General features: G+C 42.6%; 1 protein-coding gene across 1 annotated transcript in view; it reads left to right on the forward strand.

Moving 5' to 3' along the window:
* Positions 1 to 2,073: 2,073 nt before the first annotated feature.
* LOC133109643 (semaphorin-3F-like) overlaps positions 2,074 to 23,008 on the forward strand; it is a 38,635-nt gene continuing 17,700 nt past the window's right edge. Inside the window, exons 1-2 of the mRNA XM_061219092.1 lie at positions 2,074 to 2,525; positions 16,394 to 16,520. Coding sequence (XP_061075076.1) covers positions 16,418 to 16,520 — 103 coding nt within the window. The 5' untranslated portion in view covers positions 2,074 to 2,525; positions 16,394 to 16,417. The remainder of the gene's footprint in view (positions 2,526 to 16,393; positions 16,521 to 23,008) is intronic.

Raw genomic sequence — 23,008 nt, forward strand, 5'->3', positions numbered from 1 at the left:
GGTATTTCATAATAAATGGCTGCTCACTCAAGATGGTTGGGAAAATCTTAGTTAAACCTGTATTGATGTACAGTATCACTGTAATGTAAAACCTGATGTACACGGATAATCCATATGTGTTATTCCACAAACTTATTAATGAAACTGCATACGTTTACCAACTTTACTAAAAAAGAAATCCTGTCTAACCCAACCTGATGTACACGGATAATCCATATGTGTTATTCCACAAACTTATTAATGAAACTGCATACGTTTACCAACTTTACTAAAAAAGAAATCCTGTCTAACCCAACCTTACCCAACCCAGCCAACAAAACCCATACCACCCTAACCCAACCAAACCCAAAATGATCCAACTGAGTCTAATCTTACCCAACCTGACCCACCATTACCCAGTTGAACCCAACTCAGCCCATTGTATTACTATGAACTAATGTATATACAGGGTGTACATGCATACATGTACACATCTTCATGCAGACACACACACGCACATGCACACACACACACACACACACACACACACACACACACAACCGCAGTGAGCTCACTGATGCAGAAAGATGTGAGAAAACACAGGAAATTAGTCAGGTGCTCTCTAGGGCAGTGCTGCGCAGGGGCTTTTTGTTGAAAGGGCAGAATAGACATGAGTCATTTCTTAGGAAAGGAACATGGAAAATGGAGCACTGTGGGAGTCTAGTCTAGGTGCCCGTCAACATGTGGTTGGGCGCCTCTACATGACAGTGAACCCATCCTGCCAACAGCAGTGTCAGCCCAGGGTCTGCCCAAAAACACCTATACAGGTGCAATCTCAAAGATGCTTTACAAATAAATGCAATATAAATACATTATATTATGTTTATAAATGTATACAATAACAATAACATGAAGTCTTGTGATAAATAACGACTCATTTCTTCTTCTTATTATAATTATTATTATACTTATTATTATTATTATTACTATTATTATTACCGTGGGTGGTTGTGAAAATAAAAAAGGAAAGTACATACTGCCTTGAGATCCACAGGGTTGTCACTCACCACTTAATTGAACAATTAAAATGAATTGCTAGTTTTAAGGTGCAACTGAAGATATACAAAATGCAGTAACATTTTATCATCCACAAAGGATGCAGTTCCCTAAAATCACAATTCAATTGTGAAAATATATTTTTGTGCATATCAAAATTGTTGTACATTTCCCATCCTAAATGTTGTTATTGCTATTATGATGAACATCGTCACCTCTGACCCTGTGTTCAGTAGGGAGATGACTGTGGAGCACTTGACCCGGGAGGTGGGTTTGTCTGTGACCTTGGGAATTACAAACCACACAAGTAGAAGGTCACAAATCAATAGGTCTTAAAATGTCATTGACTGTCGGGTGTGTGTGTGTGTGTGTGTGTGTGTGTGTGTGTGTGTGTGTGTGCTGTTTTTCACTTCAATTGCTCATTTAAATTATTTGTTTCCAGGTTTAGCTTTAGCAGGCCTACAGTAAATTTAATATCAAATGATGTGGCACAATACTCATATCAAAACCATACATATTTGGAAATCTCACCTATGCAAAACTGTATTGTCTCCTAATTGCCTACAGTGTTTGTAGTAGGCTAGCTGTAGACTTGAATTGGTTAAGCTGAGCAAACTACATTTCTGCAGTCAATCAATGTATACTTCATGTGTATTTAATATGCATGCAGATAGTTCAAGCTAATTCCACTTGTGGGACACACTGGAAAAGATATCTGGCTTGTGGTATTACCGTATTACTATTTAAGTAAATGTTTAAAAACTTGTGTCTGGAAGGGTGTTTTCGTTCCATGGTAGAAAACTCTGATGATTGCCTGTTTATCCAGGTGTCAACATACTCGTCATAACTAATAAATTCTCCAGTGTTGCCCTGACAGCAGACGGACTGAACTCGGTGGCCTTTCGCCCCAGTACGGCACTGAGCGAGTTAAACGGGACACGGATGGCTTGCCTTGACAGAAAGAAGTAATGGGCGAGAGCGGCCGCTCTGGAAGAGAGGGAGGGAGGAGGGCACATTCAACGACACCTGCCTCAACTGGAGTGGAGATTTCTACTGCATCGGGCACTCTTCAACAATTCGCCGTAGCCTGTGTCATATTTTTCCACCTCACTCTAGATTTTCTTTACCCAGAGGTGGTTGGGATTTAAACAGAGGAGAATTTATCAGACTAAACAGAACAAAAATCAATTTGATAATCTTTTGCAGCCTGCATCAACTTCCACTGAGTTAAAGAGCTGAACTGGCTTATCAAAAGCTAACGTAGGTATTGCTTGTATCCTGGTTTTGAGGATTAATTGCTTCAGGCTTTTGTGGAAAACGGATTGTAGCTGTTTTTGAGAAACTTAAAAGTTTTGAATTGAGGAACCAATAGGCTACAACTGAACTGTGTGTCGTCAAACCATTCAAGGAATGTATCGATAATATCTTCTATTGTCCAATCGAAATTCGGGTCTTATTTTGCAGTGCATTGAGAATACAAACATACGAAGGTAAGTCATATTTTATCTTCTAGACTACAGGCTACGGAGGTTGAAACCTTTATTTACTTTACGAAACACTTGCTTTGGTTGTCTTAAGACTGATTGTAGATACTGACAGTCTTTGATGTAGCAGTTAGGCTATGTGCAAAATGTTGAGCTGAGGTACGAGTTCCCCCATTGAGTTGGGAACAGGGGACTCTGCAAAAGCCAATCAAATCCTTTATTGTCTCCTCAAGTAGACTCTGTCTAAGATTTAGCTGAAGCTTTTTTTTGCCCACTAAAAAAATGACCTGCAGAGTCATAGCGGATTATTAGCCTTTGGTCGTATCTAGTAAAATTATAGAAACTTTTGTTTTTTGTTTTTCAAATCGAAACTATTTTAGTTGATGGCTGTGGTGAAGTTTGTGGGTTCCTGGTAATACTTTGCTAAACACCTGCTTTGAAGTGCATTCCAAATATTTAATCTATTCCAGTTAGCCTACTGTAACTGCGTCTTTTAGATGGCCATAGTGGGACACCAGCTAGGCTACGTGTGGCATGTAGGACTACAGTGAGAACTAAATTGAATCGATTTCAGATTCAAATAAAGATGGTTTATACTCTAATTTTAACGTTTTGATGGTAACGGGGTTTCCTTGCACCCGGGCGCATCCACGATAGTAGACTAGGCTAAATCATGTTTCTGTTTTAACAAACTTGGCAGCAGAACTTTCTGAGAAATGTCCTGTCCGGGCGAGGCGTTTTAATGGGTGGACTATTATGGATACCGCTTTTAGTATTCATAATTTATACAGCGCCTTCCTGGGTGAAGTGCTCATAAATAATGTATGTTAAGTTAAAAACAAAACAGTCATATGCCGATAAAGAAAGCCTTGTTAATAGCCTATCCTCCGGTTCGCTGACATCGTGAAAGGGTTAGACCAAAAAGTTCTTGCATGAACCACACATTAATAAAGTAGCCTAACGATTAATATTACAGTTGGTAGGGAAAAGGTCTTATTATTCATTGGCTTGTTAAATATTAACGTTTTTAAAAGTGTGTCAGACTTTAACGCCTTTAGCTGTTTTTTTTGTTGGTCGAATTGGTCAGACCGCTGGAGGAATTGTGGAGGAGTCAGCTGTTAACACACTTTATGCAGCCAGCTATGAAATCGTGTTTGATGGTCAAAATGCTCGTTACTCCGAGGGACGCCTTCCACGATGTCGATTGTAGGCAATCCACTTCATTTTTGAGCTCAACTAGAGCTATGTCCAGCTTGCTTATTTTGAAGTTTGACCATCTCCCGCTGGTAGACAGTGTTCGCTTATTAGACGCTGTTCAGGGTGATCTTCTCTCTTTTAGTGTGTATTTTATCTTTAGTTTTGTTCATTTAATATGCCGTCCAACTGTCACAAATGAAGTAGGTGACGCACATTCAGGGTAAACTGTTGTCGAGAGCTGTTTGACAAGTAGCCTACATTTATTATGACAAATGTTACAGAGGAAATATAGTAGCCCACAATTCACGTGGTTTCAGCGGTTGTTGAGACTGAATTAATTAGGCCGTATAGAACATAAGGCTGGTCTCGCTTCGCATAATTTCACATTCAACAAACAACTGTCGAAGTGCTTTGTAAGGCAGTTGGTGTCCGGCACCTGGACCTGGTGCTTATGCGATTCATGTGCCGACTCATCTAGCTCTGAGCAGGTAGTGTATATGTTCATAAAATTAGAAAAAAATAATAATATAATGTCATGTTTACCAGCCTTTGAGGTGAATGCAAATCAGAATCATATAGATGTAATAGCTTATTGAAGCTCAGGGTTTTATTTAAATGAGAGAAAATAATGTAACAATATTATTTTTCTCCTAAACAATCGTTTTAGGGGAAATGTACACTGTACATGTACACTGCTGTTGTCCACAATAGTGTTCATAAATGGGGCTTAAAAATGTGAAAACTTCCTATCTCACATTTTTTTACTGAAAAAGAAAACCTATAATTCCAAGCTGTCAGAAAAGCTATGCAGTCAAGAGGTGATGTTTTTGGAACAGGGATATAATGAATGATTCCTGCCTTTAAACTCTGTAAGATAATACTTTTAGCCCTAGGTGTCATATGTTTTTTTCTTCTTCTTTTTTTCTCCCAGTGTGATGCATTTAAGTTTCACGGTGATCCAAGGCTTTCCCTCCTCCCAGATTCCTCTGCCTCATGGGCACAGAATCGCTCTTCTCCGCTGTTATAAACCCTGTTCAGGCCTGAAGTGTGCAGCACCCTCTTGGCTCTGTTCACTTCAGAAGTATAAACATTGAAAAACTCAATTTGTGTTGTCAAACGTGCTGTGATTTTTAAACCAGTTTTGACATCACCCTCAATGGACCTTCGCAGTTAAAGATGGAAGTTGGAAGGATTTAAGTTTCAAACAATTAGCAGCTGAGATTACATAGACTAATTTTTAAACGAGGTATGTACAGTATTATGACGAATCCGTTAACACTGAATTCAAGAATACCAGATGTGACTAATGTCAAATATTTGTGATAATATGGTGGCTTGCTGCATGCATTTCATGAATTACTACAGAATTTGATAGTTTTCAAATTTTGGGGGCCCCCTCTGTTGTGCCCTGGAGAGCCTGGTTTTCATCAGTTAAATTCATCAATTAAAGAAGTTTACCACACAGTTACTTCACATAAAATGGACTCATACGTTTAAATTAGTTTATGATTTAAAAAAAGAGAGACTGGCATCAGACCCTGCAGCTGTCCGGGATCGGGGTTGGGCGTGATGTAGACCCCACGGTCCTCCAGGAACAGGGTTTGAGACCTCAGCAGATGCTATAGCTGTCAGGGAATAGGGTTAGGGACCCTAGGAGAACCTGTGGCTGTCAAGGACCAGAGATGGGCACCCTGACCTCTTCCATTTTGTACACATTAAAGCCTCTCCATAGGAACAGTGTTATGGTTGGCATGAAAGCCTAGTGTTCCGTACATCTATTGTTCCACTACAGAGCAGATTATGAATACCAGAACAGCACATTTCCGAACAGAATATAAACATGAAAAATAAATGTATGGGTGGCATATTCTTTCATTCATCTTTTTGACAGTGTAGTGTTCATCTTTGGCCAATGGATGGTACTATGCACTCCTTTCAGAAACTTTAAAAACAGTTGACAACAAGAGTGCCTTTGTGTTTTCGGATGAAAGGAGAAGCCCGGTTCTAGAACAGTTTCTGGCTACACTTGGGAATAAAGCTGTGAATAAGAACATGTGGGAGAGAGTCCCATATCCCTACTGTGGGTCTGCATGGGAGCTGCGTGCAGAAAATGGAAGGCTGGAGGCATAGTGAGTCTTATGTTTACCTGTGGTGCTCTATTTGGATTAAGTGGCATATTTTAAGGCTTTGCTGTGCTAGTCAGTCATTGCTGGCTCCTGCGGGGTAGGTCCTTCACTAGTGCTCTAGCATGTTTGCTGTTTTCCACCCTTTTTTCTTTCCAATTGGATTCAGCAGCTGAGCCTTTCATCACACAGTGCAGGAGAGCCAGTGCCCCACAGACCACACAGTACTGCAGGAGAGCCAGTGCCCCACAGACCACACAGTACTGCAGGAGAGCCAGTGCCCCACAGACCACACAGTGCTGCAGGAGAGCCAGTGCCCCACAGACCACACAGTACTGCAGGAGAGCCAGTGCCCCACAGGCTGCACAGTACTGCAGGAGAGCTAGTGCCCTACAGGCCACACAGTACTGCAGGAGAGCCAGTGCCCTACAGGCCACACAGTACTGCAGGAGAGCCAGTGCCCTACAGGCCACACAGTACTGCAGGAGAGCCCATGAATAATAAAAACATATGGATTTTGTTGAAAATTGCAGGAAGAGGACACCTGCACATTGTCTCCACAGACAGTGAGGAAGATGGTGAGGGAGGCCATAAAGAAACCAAGGCAGATGAAGAACTGCAGAGATTGGTTGCGTCTTGGGGTTACCAAGTCTCAAAAAAGCCATAAAATTGCACCTCCATACCAACAAACTCTTTGGAAGAGTGGCATGGAGACAGCCCTTACTGAGCACAATTAACATCTGGAGTTTGCCAAATGTCATTGGAATTGTGACAGGCATCGAATTGTATGGTCAGATGAGACCAAAATGTAATGTTTTGGCCACTCCATCGACATGTTTGGCAGAAAAAGGGCAGCATAGATGGAGAAGCATACAAGGAGAAACAGCCCCTTTTCAGTGTCTTGAAACGTGCAAAAAAATGATGGGGAAGGTACAGTATGAGCTACACAGATCCTTTCAGAGCAGCTAGCCCGAGGGACAATTAACCTTTAACCTCTCATTTCTCACCTCTAGGGTCAGGTGTTTTAGTGGAGCTGTCATTCTGAATGGCTTGGAATAGGCTCCAGTCAAGTCTGGTGCAGTGTAACACTATGCTGGGTGGCAGTGTAGTGTATTGGTTTGGGATCGGAGCCTGTACCGTGACTCTAGGGTACTCTAGGGTACCCCTGACCAAGATTCTTAACCTCAATTGGTTCAGTCTCAAATGGATAGCATTTTAAAATATAAGCTGCTTAAGTGGCTCTGGATAAGGGTATCTGCTTAACAAAATTATGTAATAATAATGTACTGTGCCCAGCACAGCAAAAGCTCTAGATGTAGACTGAGCTATTTTGTACACTGAGCTGTTTTGTACACTTGGAATGTGAATTCATGTTAATTTCAGCAGTAGGCGACAGGCAGAAGGGGTGCAGCCAGCTTAGAACAGGTAGTAGAAATTTTGGTAAAAACACAGTCCCTCAAACACCTACTGCCTAAACAGCGACACTGGGGCGATGGGCGTATGTTTCATGCATTCGTATCTCGGTTTTTTGTCTGAATATTCCAGAACATAAACTGTCGTCTGTTTCCCAGAGCTCATTACTGCCATCAAGGTGCTGCATTGTGTCAGTGGGTTGAAAAGGAGGACTTAACCAGTTATTCCCTCCTTAAGCTGAGTGGCCCTTAAAATCATTTCGAGACCTGGATTCAATTTGAAGTGGCATGTTCATTGTGGCGGCTGCAGGACTTGCTGAAGTCTGTTAAAAACACTTGCACTTAATGGAGCATTCAAGTGAGTTAAAAATTAAGGACAAGTCTTGATTGAATCCAGGCCTTTGACACTGCTGTGTAAGGTGAGACTCTCTCTGTTGATTACAGAATCAGTCACTTTACTTACACGAACACTGCCTCACTGGTATCAGTTAGCCTGGGCCTTGTCAGTTAGCCTGGCCCTTGTCAGTTAGCCTGGTCTCCGTCAATTAGCCTGGTCTCTGTCAATTAGCCTGGCCTCTGTCAGTTAGCCTGATTGATCCCTGTCTGCTAGTTTCACCCCTGTCAGTTAGTCTAGCACTAGGTAAAAAAAATAAATTAAATGCGGAAAACCATACTCTGTTTTGCAATCCGGACCCTCAGTTTTACAATCCGTGCCCTCAGTTTGCCTTTGCAAAACTGAGTGTACTGAGAGCATGGTTTTCCGCGTTTAAATATTTTTTTCTATTTCAAAATGGGGGATTCGGGGGGAACCCTCTCAAACCTCAGTTATGGGGGATATTTGGATATTTAGCTAAGTATGGTTAAATAGTTAGCATGAGGGTACACAGGGCATGCAGCTTAGAGCACGAACCATGACTGACGGGGAAGCAGGACTCCACTTGGTCATCTGCAGCAGTTACTGTGACTGAGTGGAGGCAGGACATGGTACAGAACATCAGGGGTCCATTGAAGCTTTAGAAGTGCTCAGCAGTTTTATTTCAAGGGCATCTTAACCTCACTATGACTGGAGCCGTAACTGTGATAAGACTGAATGGGAGGATATGGAGTTGGGGTGTGGGCTTGGCTGTGTTGTTTCTCTTTCACAAGACCTGTGAGAGAGAGGGGCAGAGGTCGAACCACCGGTGGCAATGTGGACTACCAGCAAATTACAGGTCTTATCAGATTTCTGTAAAAAAAAGGTCTGCATAGAATGCTGGTAGAACCTTTGCTGGTAGAATCAAGGTTCTCATTGTATTTGTTTTGGATTCAAATGAAATTATCCTAAAAGAGTAAATCCTGCCCAGGCAAGATCAATAGTGTGCAGTAAAGTATTTGAATCTAAAAGAAATAGGCTGCTATTTGTACCCAGGTCTGCTTATATGTTCATGATCTGCTTTCAGGCCAACCATGACTGCTTTTTGCAAAGAAACATAAATCTACATTATTAGCTAGTCCATGGAAAGGAGTATGTGTGAACATTAAATATTAATGCATAGACATATTAATGTAGCCTACATAATCCTGTTGCAGCCAGTCAATTAGTAGATTTTTTATATTGGTCCCATAGCAACAAAAGCGACTCCAATGACAAAATTCCACACTTTTGTGTTTGATAGAGTGCGCCAATTGATCTGATCTATTTGCTCTCTATATTCACACATATTCAGCCTGTTGTTCTATTTTGGTCCGATGTTTTAGACCAGTCTGTTCAATGCAACCGGCCCCTGAAGCTGAGATTCTGTGTTAAATGTGTCAAAGACTTTTTCAGCAACAGTTCTGAGGAAGCTGTCTATATTCCAGAAGGAGCAGGTCTTGTATGTGATGAAGCTTTCTACCTACAGTATATGCCACAAGAAGCATGTCTTATATGTGACGAAGCATGGTCATTGTTATGCCAGCTGAGCTCCTCTACCTTTCCCTCACATTGCTAGCTTATCTGCTAATGAATAGTCACAGACTGTGAGTGTTGCTTGGTAACCTGTTTGATCCTTTGATCCTACCGTGGTGTCAGCACGTCATTGCAATCCCCTCAGTGTTGGGTCAATAGATAATGAGTCAGAAAATAAGGCATATTCACCACAGCTTTGAGACCAGAATGAATTTTGTTCAAAAAGGGGTGCCAGTCAAAACAGTCCTTCCTCAAAAAATCTTCCTTTCCCTAAATATTGCATCACTACCATATCATGAACATCCACGAAGAGGACTCGCTAGATCAGCAGAAGAGGATGGATGCAACTATGGCACTAGCCAATCAGAATCATCATGACATCATCTGGGTCTAAGTAGCACCTTCCAGCAGAACATGCTGTCTAATTGATGTCAATGCATCATCATTAAAATAATTTAAACAGCTCTCTGGCTGCTACACGGTTGTGTGGGAGATATCTGAATGTGGTATAAATGTGCTGCTTAAGCTGTTCTGCTTGGGTTGTTCTGGATCTTGTTGTACACCTCTCAGTGAATAATTTATGCCATATTTTGATGCAATGTAGATTTGAAAATTGCACCATTTATAATGGCTACTGTACAACATGCAATAATACATTTTAAATCCTTGTCTGTAATCTCACAATCATTACACGAATAAAGGGTAGAATTACACCTTTTTAAAAAGGATTGATTTTAAATCAGTGAAAATAGCCCCAAGTCCTCAGGTGTGTTAAGCTCCTGTCAATCCTGAGACAAAGGGTTAGTCACATGAAAAACAGACCCCATGTTAAAAAATATATGACAGCTAAAATGCTGCTGGCGTCATAAGCTGGTGGGATGTAGGGAAACAGCTGTAGGCTATATTTAGGAGGGGATGAGTGGGTAATTGCGGAGAAATGCTGTATTTGTTGTAGGAGAGATAAAGAGCAGCCCGATTCAAACAGGTGTTGGTATGTGCTGGGGGGTGCCTCACTCTCTCTCCCTCTCCCTGTTATAGCTCAGGGGCTTTGTGTGTGGGTATGTGGGAGGGTTCTCCTGGAAAAGGCGCCCGGCAGCAGGAATGCTAGCCGACACGCCTGGAACACTGATCCCTGGGACTACCCGAACCTGCAATCCCAGCATCCCCTGCCCCCCTGTCTGTGTACCCCTGTCCTGTCGTCTTGTCTCCTTGTCTCTCCCCCCACCATCTCTGTCCCATTGCATCTCTCTCTGTCTCCCCTGCTCTCTCTTTCCCCTCTCGCTAGCTGTCTTGGGCCGGGTGACGTCGCAGACCCAGAGCAGTGAGAGGCGGAGCATAAGACAGCTCAGGCGGGAAATGGCCGACTTCAAAGGGAGCAGATAAGATGGTTGGCGCTTAGGGCCTTTTGAAGACAGGTGCTGGATCTGGGTGCCGGGATCAGGGGATTTCAGGTCCACCCTCAGGATTCTGCATATCTCACATAGAATATCAAACCCAGATCGCCATGTGTAGCGCAGGTTTCAATCTGTTTCCCGATCTGTCGATGAAAGGACAACAATGACAGCCAGTTTAGCAACACCCAGCCTAAGACAGAGAGTTTGTGCACAAAGTCTACTTTGTGTTTAATGTCCTCATATGTCAAGCTCAGCGATGCCGATTGTGCCTCAGTGGAAATAGGCTTTCAATGACGCGAGGGTTCATAAGTAGGCGTTTTCTGAGCCCGGAGGCTCTCACAAAACCCCAGTCTGTAACGGTTGATTCCGAGCCAAGATAAAATACCAGCAACAGCTGTCTGTGCAACACTTGGCACTTATGGATTGTGGAATGGTGGGCATCCATCATGTTTTATTATCAGATGTATTTTGATTTGTCTGTGAAACTGTTTCATTATGGGACTTCATTATTTGCTTCTTTAGTTATTGTTGTCAGTGTGGAGGTTTTTGTTTGCATTCCTGGTGGAGGTAGTGTTGAAATTGTTCATGTCCATCTTGTTTAATGTCTTTTTAGTCATAGCTCTGCTCTCAATAAAAAGGCAGTTCAAGCTGAGTAGAAGTGAGCCAAGTGCTCTGAAATGGAGTGACAGTGTGGAAGCCAGAGTCTACGTGTGAAAAACGTTGAAGCTGCTGTTTGGAGGAATTTGGATGGTAATTGCCAGGGAGGGGCTTGGGTAAATAAGTACATTTTGTGCAGGTGGAGAGATGACCTCTGACCCCTGGCCCTTTGCATTTCCTCTGAAGGCCATTTCCCAGGCTGGTGTGGTAATGAGCTCTCACAGACCCACCCCCGGCCTGTTGAAACACTCGTATCACGACAGCTACATAGAGAGAGGCAGTTAAACACATGCGTTTAAACACAAATACAAATATACACACGCACACACATACAAATATATATTCACCAGGAGGCTGGGTGTACGAGTGTCTCATTTAGGCAAAGGTAGAGCACTGGTGACAGGGTAGGATTGTCCTCAGTTCAGATGCCCGGATGAAATATATGACCAAACATTCAGGACCAAACAGAGAAATAGATGAATAATCCTATATGGAGGTGTTAGGCCAGGTCTTACCACTCTGATCCACTTGTGAAAATGCACAAAAAACTCCTCCTCTTCTACTGCCTGGTATACACACACACACACACACACACACGTTTCATGGTCTAGCAGCTCTTATCTGATATGCTTCAGCTCTGCTTCTGTTTCACACCAGGGCAGATCACAGGCATCAAGAGAAGGGCGACATAAGAGGAGTCCCGCCAGAACATTCCGCACATTCAGCCACAGGAGTCACACTGAGCGTATCCCACAACAACACGCAACATTCAAACCAGAGATTCACATTCACCACAGCGAGATCTGTGTCCCTTCCAGAGAAACCTCACCGTAGATCCCCACTGCAGAGTCAGAGGCTTTGAGGGTTAGTTCCTTCAGGTGGCAACCTGGGCCTTTCGCTTGGTTGACCAATCATATCTCTTGTGCGGAACGGCCGGCAAGGGCTGTGGCTCCAAACCTGGAGCAGATCCCACATTGCAGTAAGCTGAAGATCCAGCTGTAAAGGGAACTAATCACACTCAGCGCCACACTACTCCCCATCACTCACTACCCCCATCATGTCATAAGGAATTTGAGTTGAACTTTGATGTACGGCATGAAAACCACTGCCAAGGACTGCTCATGTCCAAAAATCCTCTTCTGATCTTTTGCTCTCCTCTCTCTCTGACTCCCAACTTTTCCCCTCCGCTCCCTTTTACCCATTTTCCCAGCCACTTTTCAGGCCGTTTGGACGTGTATCGCATTCCTCAACAAGCCTCTATCTGAGTGGCGGTAACCCAGTAACCTGCTGGCAGGCCTCGCTACATGAACTCAGCCTAGATTAGCCATGTAAATGTGCTCCTAAACTCAGAATAGCAAAAAAAACAAAAAAAACAGCCATTAAACAAAGCTTGCACACAGCTACATGAGAATTAACCTCATGGGCTGAAGCCCTAATCAGAAGGAAAGACTGATTTGTTTCAGACTGTGGTCTGTGACTGTTTTCAAAAGATCTGGGGCTGAATGTTGTCTCTGCCTGGTCCTCAAGCTACGTCTGGCTTTATTAATGGCTGTTCATCCTCCCAGGTAATAAACTGAACAATTAGTGCGACTGATTGGCCAGACTGCCTTCACACCTGACTCCCAGATAAAGGGAGGGTGGAAAACCAGCAGTTATTTGCTCTCGAGGAATATGATGTAGAGTCCAGTAAATGGACAGGCATCTTCATTTTCTGAGTATCTAAAATCCATTGCCAGGGTTGATATGTTTTAAACAAATGTATTCAGTACAGTTCGTACCATTCTCTTGGCCATAGAGCTGACACAGATCCTTGTTTGGCACTTAGGTCATATGTAGTTACATATACTGATGCTTAGTGTTTTCCAAGTGCTTGTTTTAGATAATAGAATGATAAGAGTTTGCAAGTTAATAATAAAAACACACGTTAGCATTTTTCTCACGTTGGTTCTTGTTGCCAGTGCATCCTCAGCCTTGGATTACTCTTGCTTCTCAGCCCCCTGTCTCCTACCTCCAGGGGGTTGTAGCAGGGGCTGGTGAACTGTGCTTTTTAAGGTTGGCGGTGATGTCAGTGATGCAAGGCAGATAAGACCAAACGTGTACAGACCTGACTCCTGCTGTGCCTACACCTGCTATTAAAACAAAGTATCATACCGGGTTAACCACGCTGATCAAGGTCCACATCCAGTGCTTCTAGTATCCTTACTGTTGACCACACTGATTCAGGTCCACTTTGGTCATATTGTTCCCATGGCCTTCTGCAGAACAGGTCCCGTATTTCATTGCCTAATTACCATTTAATTTTGCATATTGAATTCTGTCCAAGAAAACCATTGTATAAATAATAATAAGCTCATTATTGCCTCTCTCCTGGGCAGATAACTGCACAAAGTAAAACCTGGCACGACTATTTATACATCAGTCCATGTTCCAGATTTGGACAGTTTCTGATTAATCAGTGCAGTTATCTGGCTAACTCAGGTATCCTACTTTGTGGAACAGGCCCCAGGATGATGTATTTTATGAACAGGTTGGGTATGTCTTTCTGTAGCTCAGTTTAAAAATGTTTTATTGATGCATAGTCTGTGTTTATCAGCTTGGCATGAATGAAATACAAAGTTTTTGTGAAGCTATCGTCATGCTGAATGAGGCCAATTACCTTGGTTGTGATCAAAGAGATAAGACAGGCAGCACTGTAAATAATGATTTCTTCTGCTCAGCCAAAAAAGAAACTGACTTGGGTCTCCTGTTTCAATCAGGGATTCCAGCTGAGAGTTTTATTTCACTCTTCTTTTTAAAAGTTTAATTTTAAACATCTCTTTAGATATACTGTAGACATGGTGTAGCAGAAAGCTGAGTCTAGTTTTTATCTCAATACGGAGACAGCAGGAATAATTTAAAAAACAAGCAGTCAGGAGAAGGGTATTTATGCCTAAAACACATTTTCCTTCTTGATGTATACCCTCAGTAAGTCATTATTTAATTTTTTGTGATGTTTATGGACGTAATGGAATATGCTGGTGCTGTTACATTAGAGACCAGATTGGCACTGTCTAACTCACTTTAATTCACAGGCAAAAATGGGGTGCCACATTTCTGGGCTACTTCTTAAGTGTCTAAAGTGTACAGCTTTTTGAACTTTTTAAAATGATGGATTACTGCGCAAAGTAAGGGTTTGGGCCAGTTTTGTGTGGGCATTTGGCAGTATTTCACAGAAGATCTTGTAACCCTGATTCCAGCATCCAGACTCATCTTCCAAAATCCTGTCCTAATCTGAACTGACTCTGGTCACTGCTCTAACTACACTTGAATACATCTACATCACTGTTTTATTTATAAACTCTACAAAGGAAGTTTGAGTTAAAGTCTGTAACAATCTATAAAAAAAAGGAGGGAAACATAAATTCTTTGTTTTCCGCCTTGTGACTTCATTAGTACACCATTCCACATCCCCCTACCGCCTAGCACAGGAAACCTGGACTCCCAGACCGTTTCAGGTCACTAAGGTTAGACGGAATATGATAAGTCCTTACTTAAAGTCCTCACGTGGCAGAAAATACAGGAAATACCATAAAATATAACTTGAAATATTAAAAGGTTCGTTAACCTGAATTACTACAAAAGGTGGAAGTACTGCAACAGTGCATGTGGGGTGAGCCAATGCCATGTCATACCATTTTTTGGCATAAAGCCTCAATAACAAATTTTGCTCCTGCATGATGGTCTCAGCATGCACACTGGAAATGTTGTGGTGTGTTTATGCAGGTGAATAAAAATGTATGTTGTTTTATACAAGCCTAACAAACTACACACCGTTGGAAATTTAATGCGGGCCAGTGTGGCATACTCAGAGGCCATTAGATTTAAGTATCTTGCTCAAAAGTATAACAGCAACACTCTTGTTGCCAATCTAACGCACAACCTTTGCATTATTGGCACAGTTCTATAACTGTCATACTATACTGTCACCGAAATATGGCTTGTTCTGAAAGAACTCAGCCCGAAGCATTTCGGTTGCCGATGTTGTTGTTACACTGTCAATTAGCTTCCAATCTGCATGCTGACATTTGCCCGAACTCGTAATATCACAGATTTTAGATTTGCAGGGCGAGGGCTATATCCTCTCTCGCTGTAATGGGGAACCATTGGCTGCTTATGCAGCAGTAGATGACTACTCCACAGTGTGACACGGATTTGTGTCGGCCCCCCGGATTGGCCTGCGCTATTTGAGCAGTCTTAGGTCCCCACTGCATTTTTCCCTAATCAGCTTTGTGGAACTGTGTTTCATAAGGAGCTGACAGCCCGTTTCCCTCCCAACTGAGAGACTGCTACCGACAACTTCACCTCCTGGTTTGCCTAGTCCCAGATATGCCATTCATTGGTTCACTGTGATGTCTCTTCCTGTATTTGCTGGCATGTGAGGTCATATAGTGAGGATGTGCTGTATTCCATCCAGTCTTACTGGCCAGCACTTGATTAGCTGTGCTAGAGAGCATGTGCTTCTCTGCACCATTGGGCCTGCACTCTCCAGAGACCTCCATCATAATGAATTACAAATTGATTGAAAGAGAAAACAGATTAAAAAAAGCTTTATAATAGATTCAAATTAGATATCAGTTGTTGAAATATAAAGATGTTTTTGTTTTCAAGTGGTATATTTTTAATTGACCAGCTAGTGCACAAAAGGTGTTACGGTAGGAATGTGGAATCTGGCAGTGTGCAGAAGCAGTAAAAAGCTAATAGGATACAGGACTTTACAGATAAGAATAGACAGTATTATAGTTTATGTGAAAGAAATCCCATAAGGCTTTTCACAGATCACATATAGTTTACTATTGCTCAGCCATTTGCACAAGCATTTGTTCCAGGATTTTTTAAAATGTCATTGGCAATCCTTTTGTCATGCTAGCCCACACTTGTACAATGATAGATCAAATCAATTCCCACAGGTTGTGCTGTCATATTAATAGTTTTTTTGTTTTGTTTTGTTTTGTTTTGTGTCATGGCAGGTTATTTGTATGATAATATGAGAATAGTGTGCCTTTTTAATGTTGTTCTGAAGTGGTCAGATTCCTGTCAGGCATTCTTTACTAGATCACAGCTGCTTTTTCTTAGCTGTTTCTTTGTCTCTTGATTGCATATTAACCTATTCTTCTCTCTTCGCCAGAGGTTACCCCCACAAGCAGTTACCATGGCAGCAGCTCCGCACCTCCTGCTCTGTGTCCTGTGTTTATGCATCCGTGGTCTCCATGGTACCCCTCGCTCAGCTCCCAGAGTGCACCTGTCCTTCAAAGGTGAGACGTGAGAGAACACGTTTGGGCCATGCGCCACATGCAGATTAATGCAAACACGTCTCCTGCTTATCTTACGCTCTGACATTTCAATTTGAGTGTTTGTACACTGTCGTGCAGACAGACACACACACACTCATACAAACCCACACTCACACACTCACACACGCTCACGCAAACGTGCATAGACGTAAGTGTGAACTTCTGTTTTTACCCACATGTAAAAGGCTCCCTCTTCCTCCCTGTTCTTGCTTCCCAGCTTCTGTCGAATGCTGTTATCTGCCAGAAAGTGTAAAAATGGCTCTTAAGTGTTTAGACAAAATGGCCTTGTTTTTACAGGGGGAAAAAAAGCAGAGAAGAGGGGGTTTCCCTCCCTTTTCTCCTCCACATCGTTGTAATTGTGTTTTCCATCTTTTGAGCTCTGCGGGTAAAGACTTTGATGGTGCTAATGCAGAATGATTATGGTGATTACAACAGCGCAGCAGCTCAAATTATGGCTGACTGTGTTTCCAGGGTGATTCACCTGAAAGTGGTGCTGGGTTGGCGCACAGCTCTAGGACAGGCTGGTCCTATAAACAGGAATTAAGGCCGTAAATCTGTCTGAGGGATTGTATTTTATCTGATTTAAGCACGGCTCGTCTCTGCTCTGACAGTCAGACTCATGTGTCAGAAGTGGGATCTGCCTCTGTCAACTCCTAACTTAAGGATGACAACCCCCCCGCCCCCCCCACCCCCCAATCCTTTATGTGGGTACCTGAGTCTTAATTTATTTTGCTTATTTGACAATTAATAATCAACACACCATGACATATGTAACTAACATTCATTTAAAAGTGTGTACTACAAATCACAGAGAAAGAGTTAAGACCATGGCAAGTTTGACATTTGGTGATATGTATGTATCACATGGTCAAAATATGTAAATAATGCAATAATCAGTAAATACAATAATAACAAAGGAAATGTTCATAGTGTCTCCAGATGTTATTGCCATGAGTTCTTTTTATTCAGGGAAAAAAGATAGAGTGCAGCTCTTGTTCCTTTCTGCTGTTCTGACCAAAGACCTAAAAGACTTTATTACAGGGCTCAGTAGCACTGTAGCTAATGAGAGATACACTGTGACAGGACAGAGAAATAAGTGTTACTCTTAGAGACACAAAAGTGTGCGATACTCTGTAGTAGGACCGAGCTGATGTGAATGATTAAGAAGGTGAATCTGGCTGTTTTTGGTGAAGTAGCTTGTTATGGTAGCTGGATACAATCCCAATCCTTTGTGACGGTTGCCACGCCAGCACCAGGGTAAGGGCTGTCAGGGTGTTTTTTATGCATGGGCGACGCTGAAGCTGTTCTGAGAAAGGGGTGAGGGGGATATTCAGGGACAAGAGGGTATTTAGGGATGAGGGGGTATTTCAGGTAAGATGGGAATTTTGGGGCGGGTGGATTGAAGGGGGAGGTACGCTTTCGCGGACATGGGTTCAAGGAGTCTGCGGTTAGATGGAGTGGCCGCAGCAGTCCCTCCAGAGATGGCCCATAGAAACCCAGCACAGGACTGCTTCCTTCCTCCTTACACACCATATAGAGGTTAGGGCTTAGGCACTCATCTAGATAGTACTGCTATATCATTTTTATGCTCTATGGAACAGGAAGGGATGGAATTACACAATATGGTTCCTTTAGGCTGAGATTAATTATAATGAAGTAAAATTGTATTGACAATGTTGGATTTCACGTACAATCATTATTAGGGGTATCGTGTATCATGTTTACTTGAAACATGATACACGATACATGATACATTTCCTCCACATGTGGCTACAGCAGAAGGCTACATAGGCTACAGCAGAAGACTTAAGTCTAAAAAAAGTCTAATGAATACCTAATAAAGTATGATAATATATTATCTATGTTGTTTATTTATTATATGCAGCCTTTTTCTTAATTTTTATTAAGGGTGCCAATAATTCTGGAGCCCACTGTATATGTGCTGGGTGTTTCATTTTTGGTATATAAGGCTATACCAAAACTATAAACTATACCAACACTATTTTACCCATCATCGCCTCCAAATTGTATTCACTGGTAAGTTTACCAAGTGGAGTAGCTGATTTATAAATGTAGATCCAGTAAATGCTGTGTGTTTTTGTAAAAGTTGATAGTGGAATATGGCTGGTGCTCATGTGGAAATGATTGAGAGCCAGCCACCATTTTTCAGCATCTGGCTCTCGTTAACGAGCACTTAGGCACACTGGCTCATTAAACCCCCAGTGGGGTCATTAAAAGAGTGCTGCTTAATTTGGTATCACACTAAATTTTCACTGACATTCACCACTTTTTCCAGAACATTCACCACTGCTCTCTGAGCGAAGCTGTCGGCTTCAGCAGCCGGGTCTGTTGAAGCTGGACATTGCTTCGGTCGCTGTATATCATTGCTAAGCAACAGGCTAACGTCTCGGTTGTGTTACTCTGGGTTCACTGGTTATCAGAGAAGTGGCAGCACCACACACTGTTTTCTCTGTTTTGGGCAGATGGACAGAGGTATTATGACTTGGTTCAATGGTTCCACTCCAAATTGTGTGCACATGTCTGAGTGCATACATATTATGTGCACGTCTCTGTGTATGTGTTTCTTATGGGATGCCATTTGTAAAAACGTTGCACACACTGTAACCATTCTGTAGCCCTCTCCAAATGTAAAGAAATGTTGAGTATATAGATATGCAGTATAGCAGTGCCTCATCGTAATGGGGCAACATTAGCTCAGGCATTGGCTCAGGTGGTAAGAGCGTCATCTGGCAGTCGGAGGGTTGCCAGTTCGATTCCGCCCTGGTTGTGTCCCTGAGCAAGACACTTAACCACAAAATGCTCCTGACAAGCTGGTTGGTACCTTGCACGGCAGACAATTGCCATTGGTGTGTGTGTGTATGAATGGGTGAATAAGAAGCATTAATTGTACAGCGCTTTGGATAAAGGCACTATATAGAATACCAACCATCATTGGCTGGGATCAATCCACGTTGGTTGCATTAGATTGATATGGCATCCACATCAGAAAAAGGTTACTTCATTAGCAAGCTACATTTGAACTTCAGCAAAGCGGATACATGATTACATCGTGTTTGACCTCTTCCAGATAATGACAATGGAAGCACATTTCAGCAGTGATTGTGTTCCTAAGCCCATTCTGACCCATCACTGGAGTCCAGGAAGAGAAACGGCAACATCCTAACAAGCTGTTATATACGATATATAAATACATGTGGGGCTGAGGGAATATTCTTTTGCTCATAACACTCAGGTGCAGTGCTTACCGTCTTTATATTCTAAGTTGTTCTGAATAAGAGAGTCTGCTAACTGAACGTAATATAATGCAGTTATAAAGTAATGTAATGTATGAATACAGTAGTGTAATGGCTGAATGCAGTACCAGTCCCTGTCACTGCTCTTGGAACTGCAGCGTTTCAGCTTAAGCATTGGCGTGGTCACTGTTGTCTCTTGTCCATCACATCGACGCTGTGCGGCTTACAAAATCCACCTGAGCGATTAGACCCTTTTCCATTGAGTCACCGACACAGAGTTTTACCGCCAGCGGATATATTTATGCGCTCACAAATATCAGAATGATACCAATGGTCAAACTGCCCCTTCCCTGTTTCCTAGAATAGGTGGGTGGAAAAGTAGGATTGGCTGTGTGTGCGTGCGTGTGTGTGTTTGTGTGAATGTGTATGTGTGTGTGTGTGTGTTTGTCCTGCCAGTCCAGAGATGGATTGTTCTTTGTTAGCCACAGGGACACCCTTTGTTCTGAGAGGCGCCCGTGGAGGAACTTTCCGGAACATGTGACTTGAAAAGAGTGCGTGCAGAAACGTGCAGTGTGGCGTGAGGCAGAATATCCACCAGGCGCATAGTTTTGCCGTACTGTACCAGCGGACTTTTTTCCATCAAAATTCGTCGTTACTATTGGCTCAAACCTACAGTGACAGTATGGTGACAGGCCGTGCTGTGAGAATGTTAAATTCGGGCATTCTAAAGCTTGATGTTAAAAAACTCTGCAGATGGGACAGTGCAGTTCTAGGACTCTCGGGATTCGTAAATGGAATCTCCTGTCTGATAATCTGGCAAATCCGGTGAAGTGATATCACTCCCGATATCTACTACCACGCGTGGGCTCACTTAACGCAGTGTGTGGTCTTAATGTGACGCGACCTCAGACCCCTCTCGAGTGTTCCTCGCTGTCCTGACCGGAGAGAGTGCAGCACGGTGTGCGCAGCGAGCCTGGTGTTTTTCAGAGTGTGTGGCCCGGAGGGGAGGTGCCTGCGTGGCCGTCTTCGGCCCTCTGGCCCAGTGCGGGTCTGGCAGCCGATCATTATCCTGTTTTTAACTCAGGAGGAGAACAGGGCCCCACCCTCGGGCCCGTCCTGCGACAGCTCTAGCGTGGGGGCTATTTCGGCTGTAGGTTATCCAAACATCCTGAGCGCAAACCTGTGGGAACATCAAATGGCGACGCGTTTCCACGTCCCAAAACAAAAACTCTTCCCAGAAGACGGTAGATTGCCATCGGCTCTTCGGTCTCTGTTACTTAATATACCTCTGACTTCCTCTCCAAAGACTGTATCTGTTTCATCCTCTGTTTTCTGGCCTCGGCACTCCTCTCTCTCTATTCTATCTTTCTATCGCCCTGTCTCGGCTGTGAAACATCTCCCGGTTTGCGGTACCACAACCAGGCATTCAGTCACCCTCGTTCTTGTGACACCGCAATTCTTTCCAATGAATTCAGACTGTTGCAACAGTTCCTAATGCTCGCCCTGTTTGTGACGTACATAGCGACTTGTGACGCAATTCTTTCAGACACAGACACAGACACTTACACGCAAACATGCACACACAGATGTACTGTACACTGAAATACACATATGCACATGCTCAAAAACACTTAGGCACGCACACACACAAACACAAATAACCATATGGACATGCACGCACGCACACACATCCCCTTAGACATATGCAGTTGTGTCACCAGCTGGTTTTCTGCCAAAGCTTACACAAGTAGGATCCTCCTGCCTCCATTCCCTACAGATTATCTGGCAACCTGTGAATGGGGCTTCTTTCAGTTCTGCACAATGTGTCAAATGACTTCCCTTCTCTGATCATTCACAAAGTGAATTTAATGTTTGTCCTGGTGGACTATACTGTTCTTTATTTTGTTAATAAGTACATCTTTGCCTGCATTTCTTTATGTAATGGACAGTGTTATACAGGGGATGCGTATGAATCGTGGATCATATATAGGGCCACCAGTCTGTCTCCCATTCTTCTCTCACATGGTTCTCAGCCTGCTGATAGGCCCTTTGTCAAGCCCCTTAATCAAACAATTATCCCATTCATGCCACTTCATTAATCTAAGTTCATGAAATCATCGCAGCTAATGAAGCACGGACGATGATTAAGGGTAAAGCCACGCATCCTCTGACACAAGGCATCGTTCTCGCACATATTTGCATATTTAACGAGACAGGAAGGCACAGCTTCGGCTAACTGAAGCATGTGAGGCCTGGAATCAGGCCTGTACTGTGAGTGCAGAACATTGGTGCTCCCATTAAAGCGAATGGGAAATATCAGATTCATTCATCCATTCATTCATTATACCCTAACCCATTCCCCGATTCTATTTAAAAACTCGATTAACAATTTTTACATTTCATATGAAAAACATTGTGTGAAAATATGTCAGATACAGGCCTAATAATTCAATTCAATTCAATTCAATGGGAAGCAGACTGTTTTGCACTCAACGGGCCTCAGTTATCAAATTTGAGCTAAACAAATTTGATCAAAAATCCTTAGTAAAGGCATTTACACAGACAATGTGAGATTTATCAAAGTTTTTGTACTGTATCTGTTGCTTAGTATGATCTGAACGGATTTAAAAATTGACGACTGGGAAATTCCATCACCTCGTGGCTGATGTTCTTCATCTGTCAGCTTGGATTTTCTTGTTTCCCTCCAGTTTAATGTCAAACTATTTTTGTTTCACCTCTTCCACAGTACATAGAACATGAGACAACAACAGTTATATCTTACCAGGCTTTAGTCTGTCCTGACATTCCACTGCTTACATTACTGAATAAAATGTTTTTTGGCTTCCATTAATAGCACTTCTCTCTTTAAACTGCCTGAGATGAAATTCTAAATTCCTTTTGAGGGATTTTCGGGGCGTGCGTTTATGTTTTCTGTGAACCCACTTATCGTTCATGTGTTCTATGAATGCCCTTTTCATTTCCTGTTGATTGATATTCATCAGCAGACATACATAGATACGGAAAAAGCTGCGTCTACACTTCCTTGATCAATCTGGCTTAGGTAAATTGTGGTAATTTCTGATTACACATAACGTTTTAATTTACACGCAGAACATTTTTATAATGAGGCCCTAAATGCTCAAGTACAGGCAAGTTTCCAGTTACTTCCGAGGCTTAAAGGACATTACATGTGAA

This window comes from Conger conger, chromosome 14 (genome assembly GCF_963514075.1).
Source record: "Conger conger chromosome 14, fConCon1.1, whole genome shotgun sequence".
In the NCBI taxonomy this organism is placed as follows: Eukaryota; Metazoa; Chordata; class Actinopteri; order Anguilliformes; family Congridae; genus Conger; species Conger conger.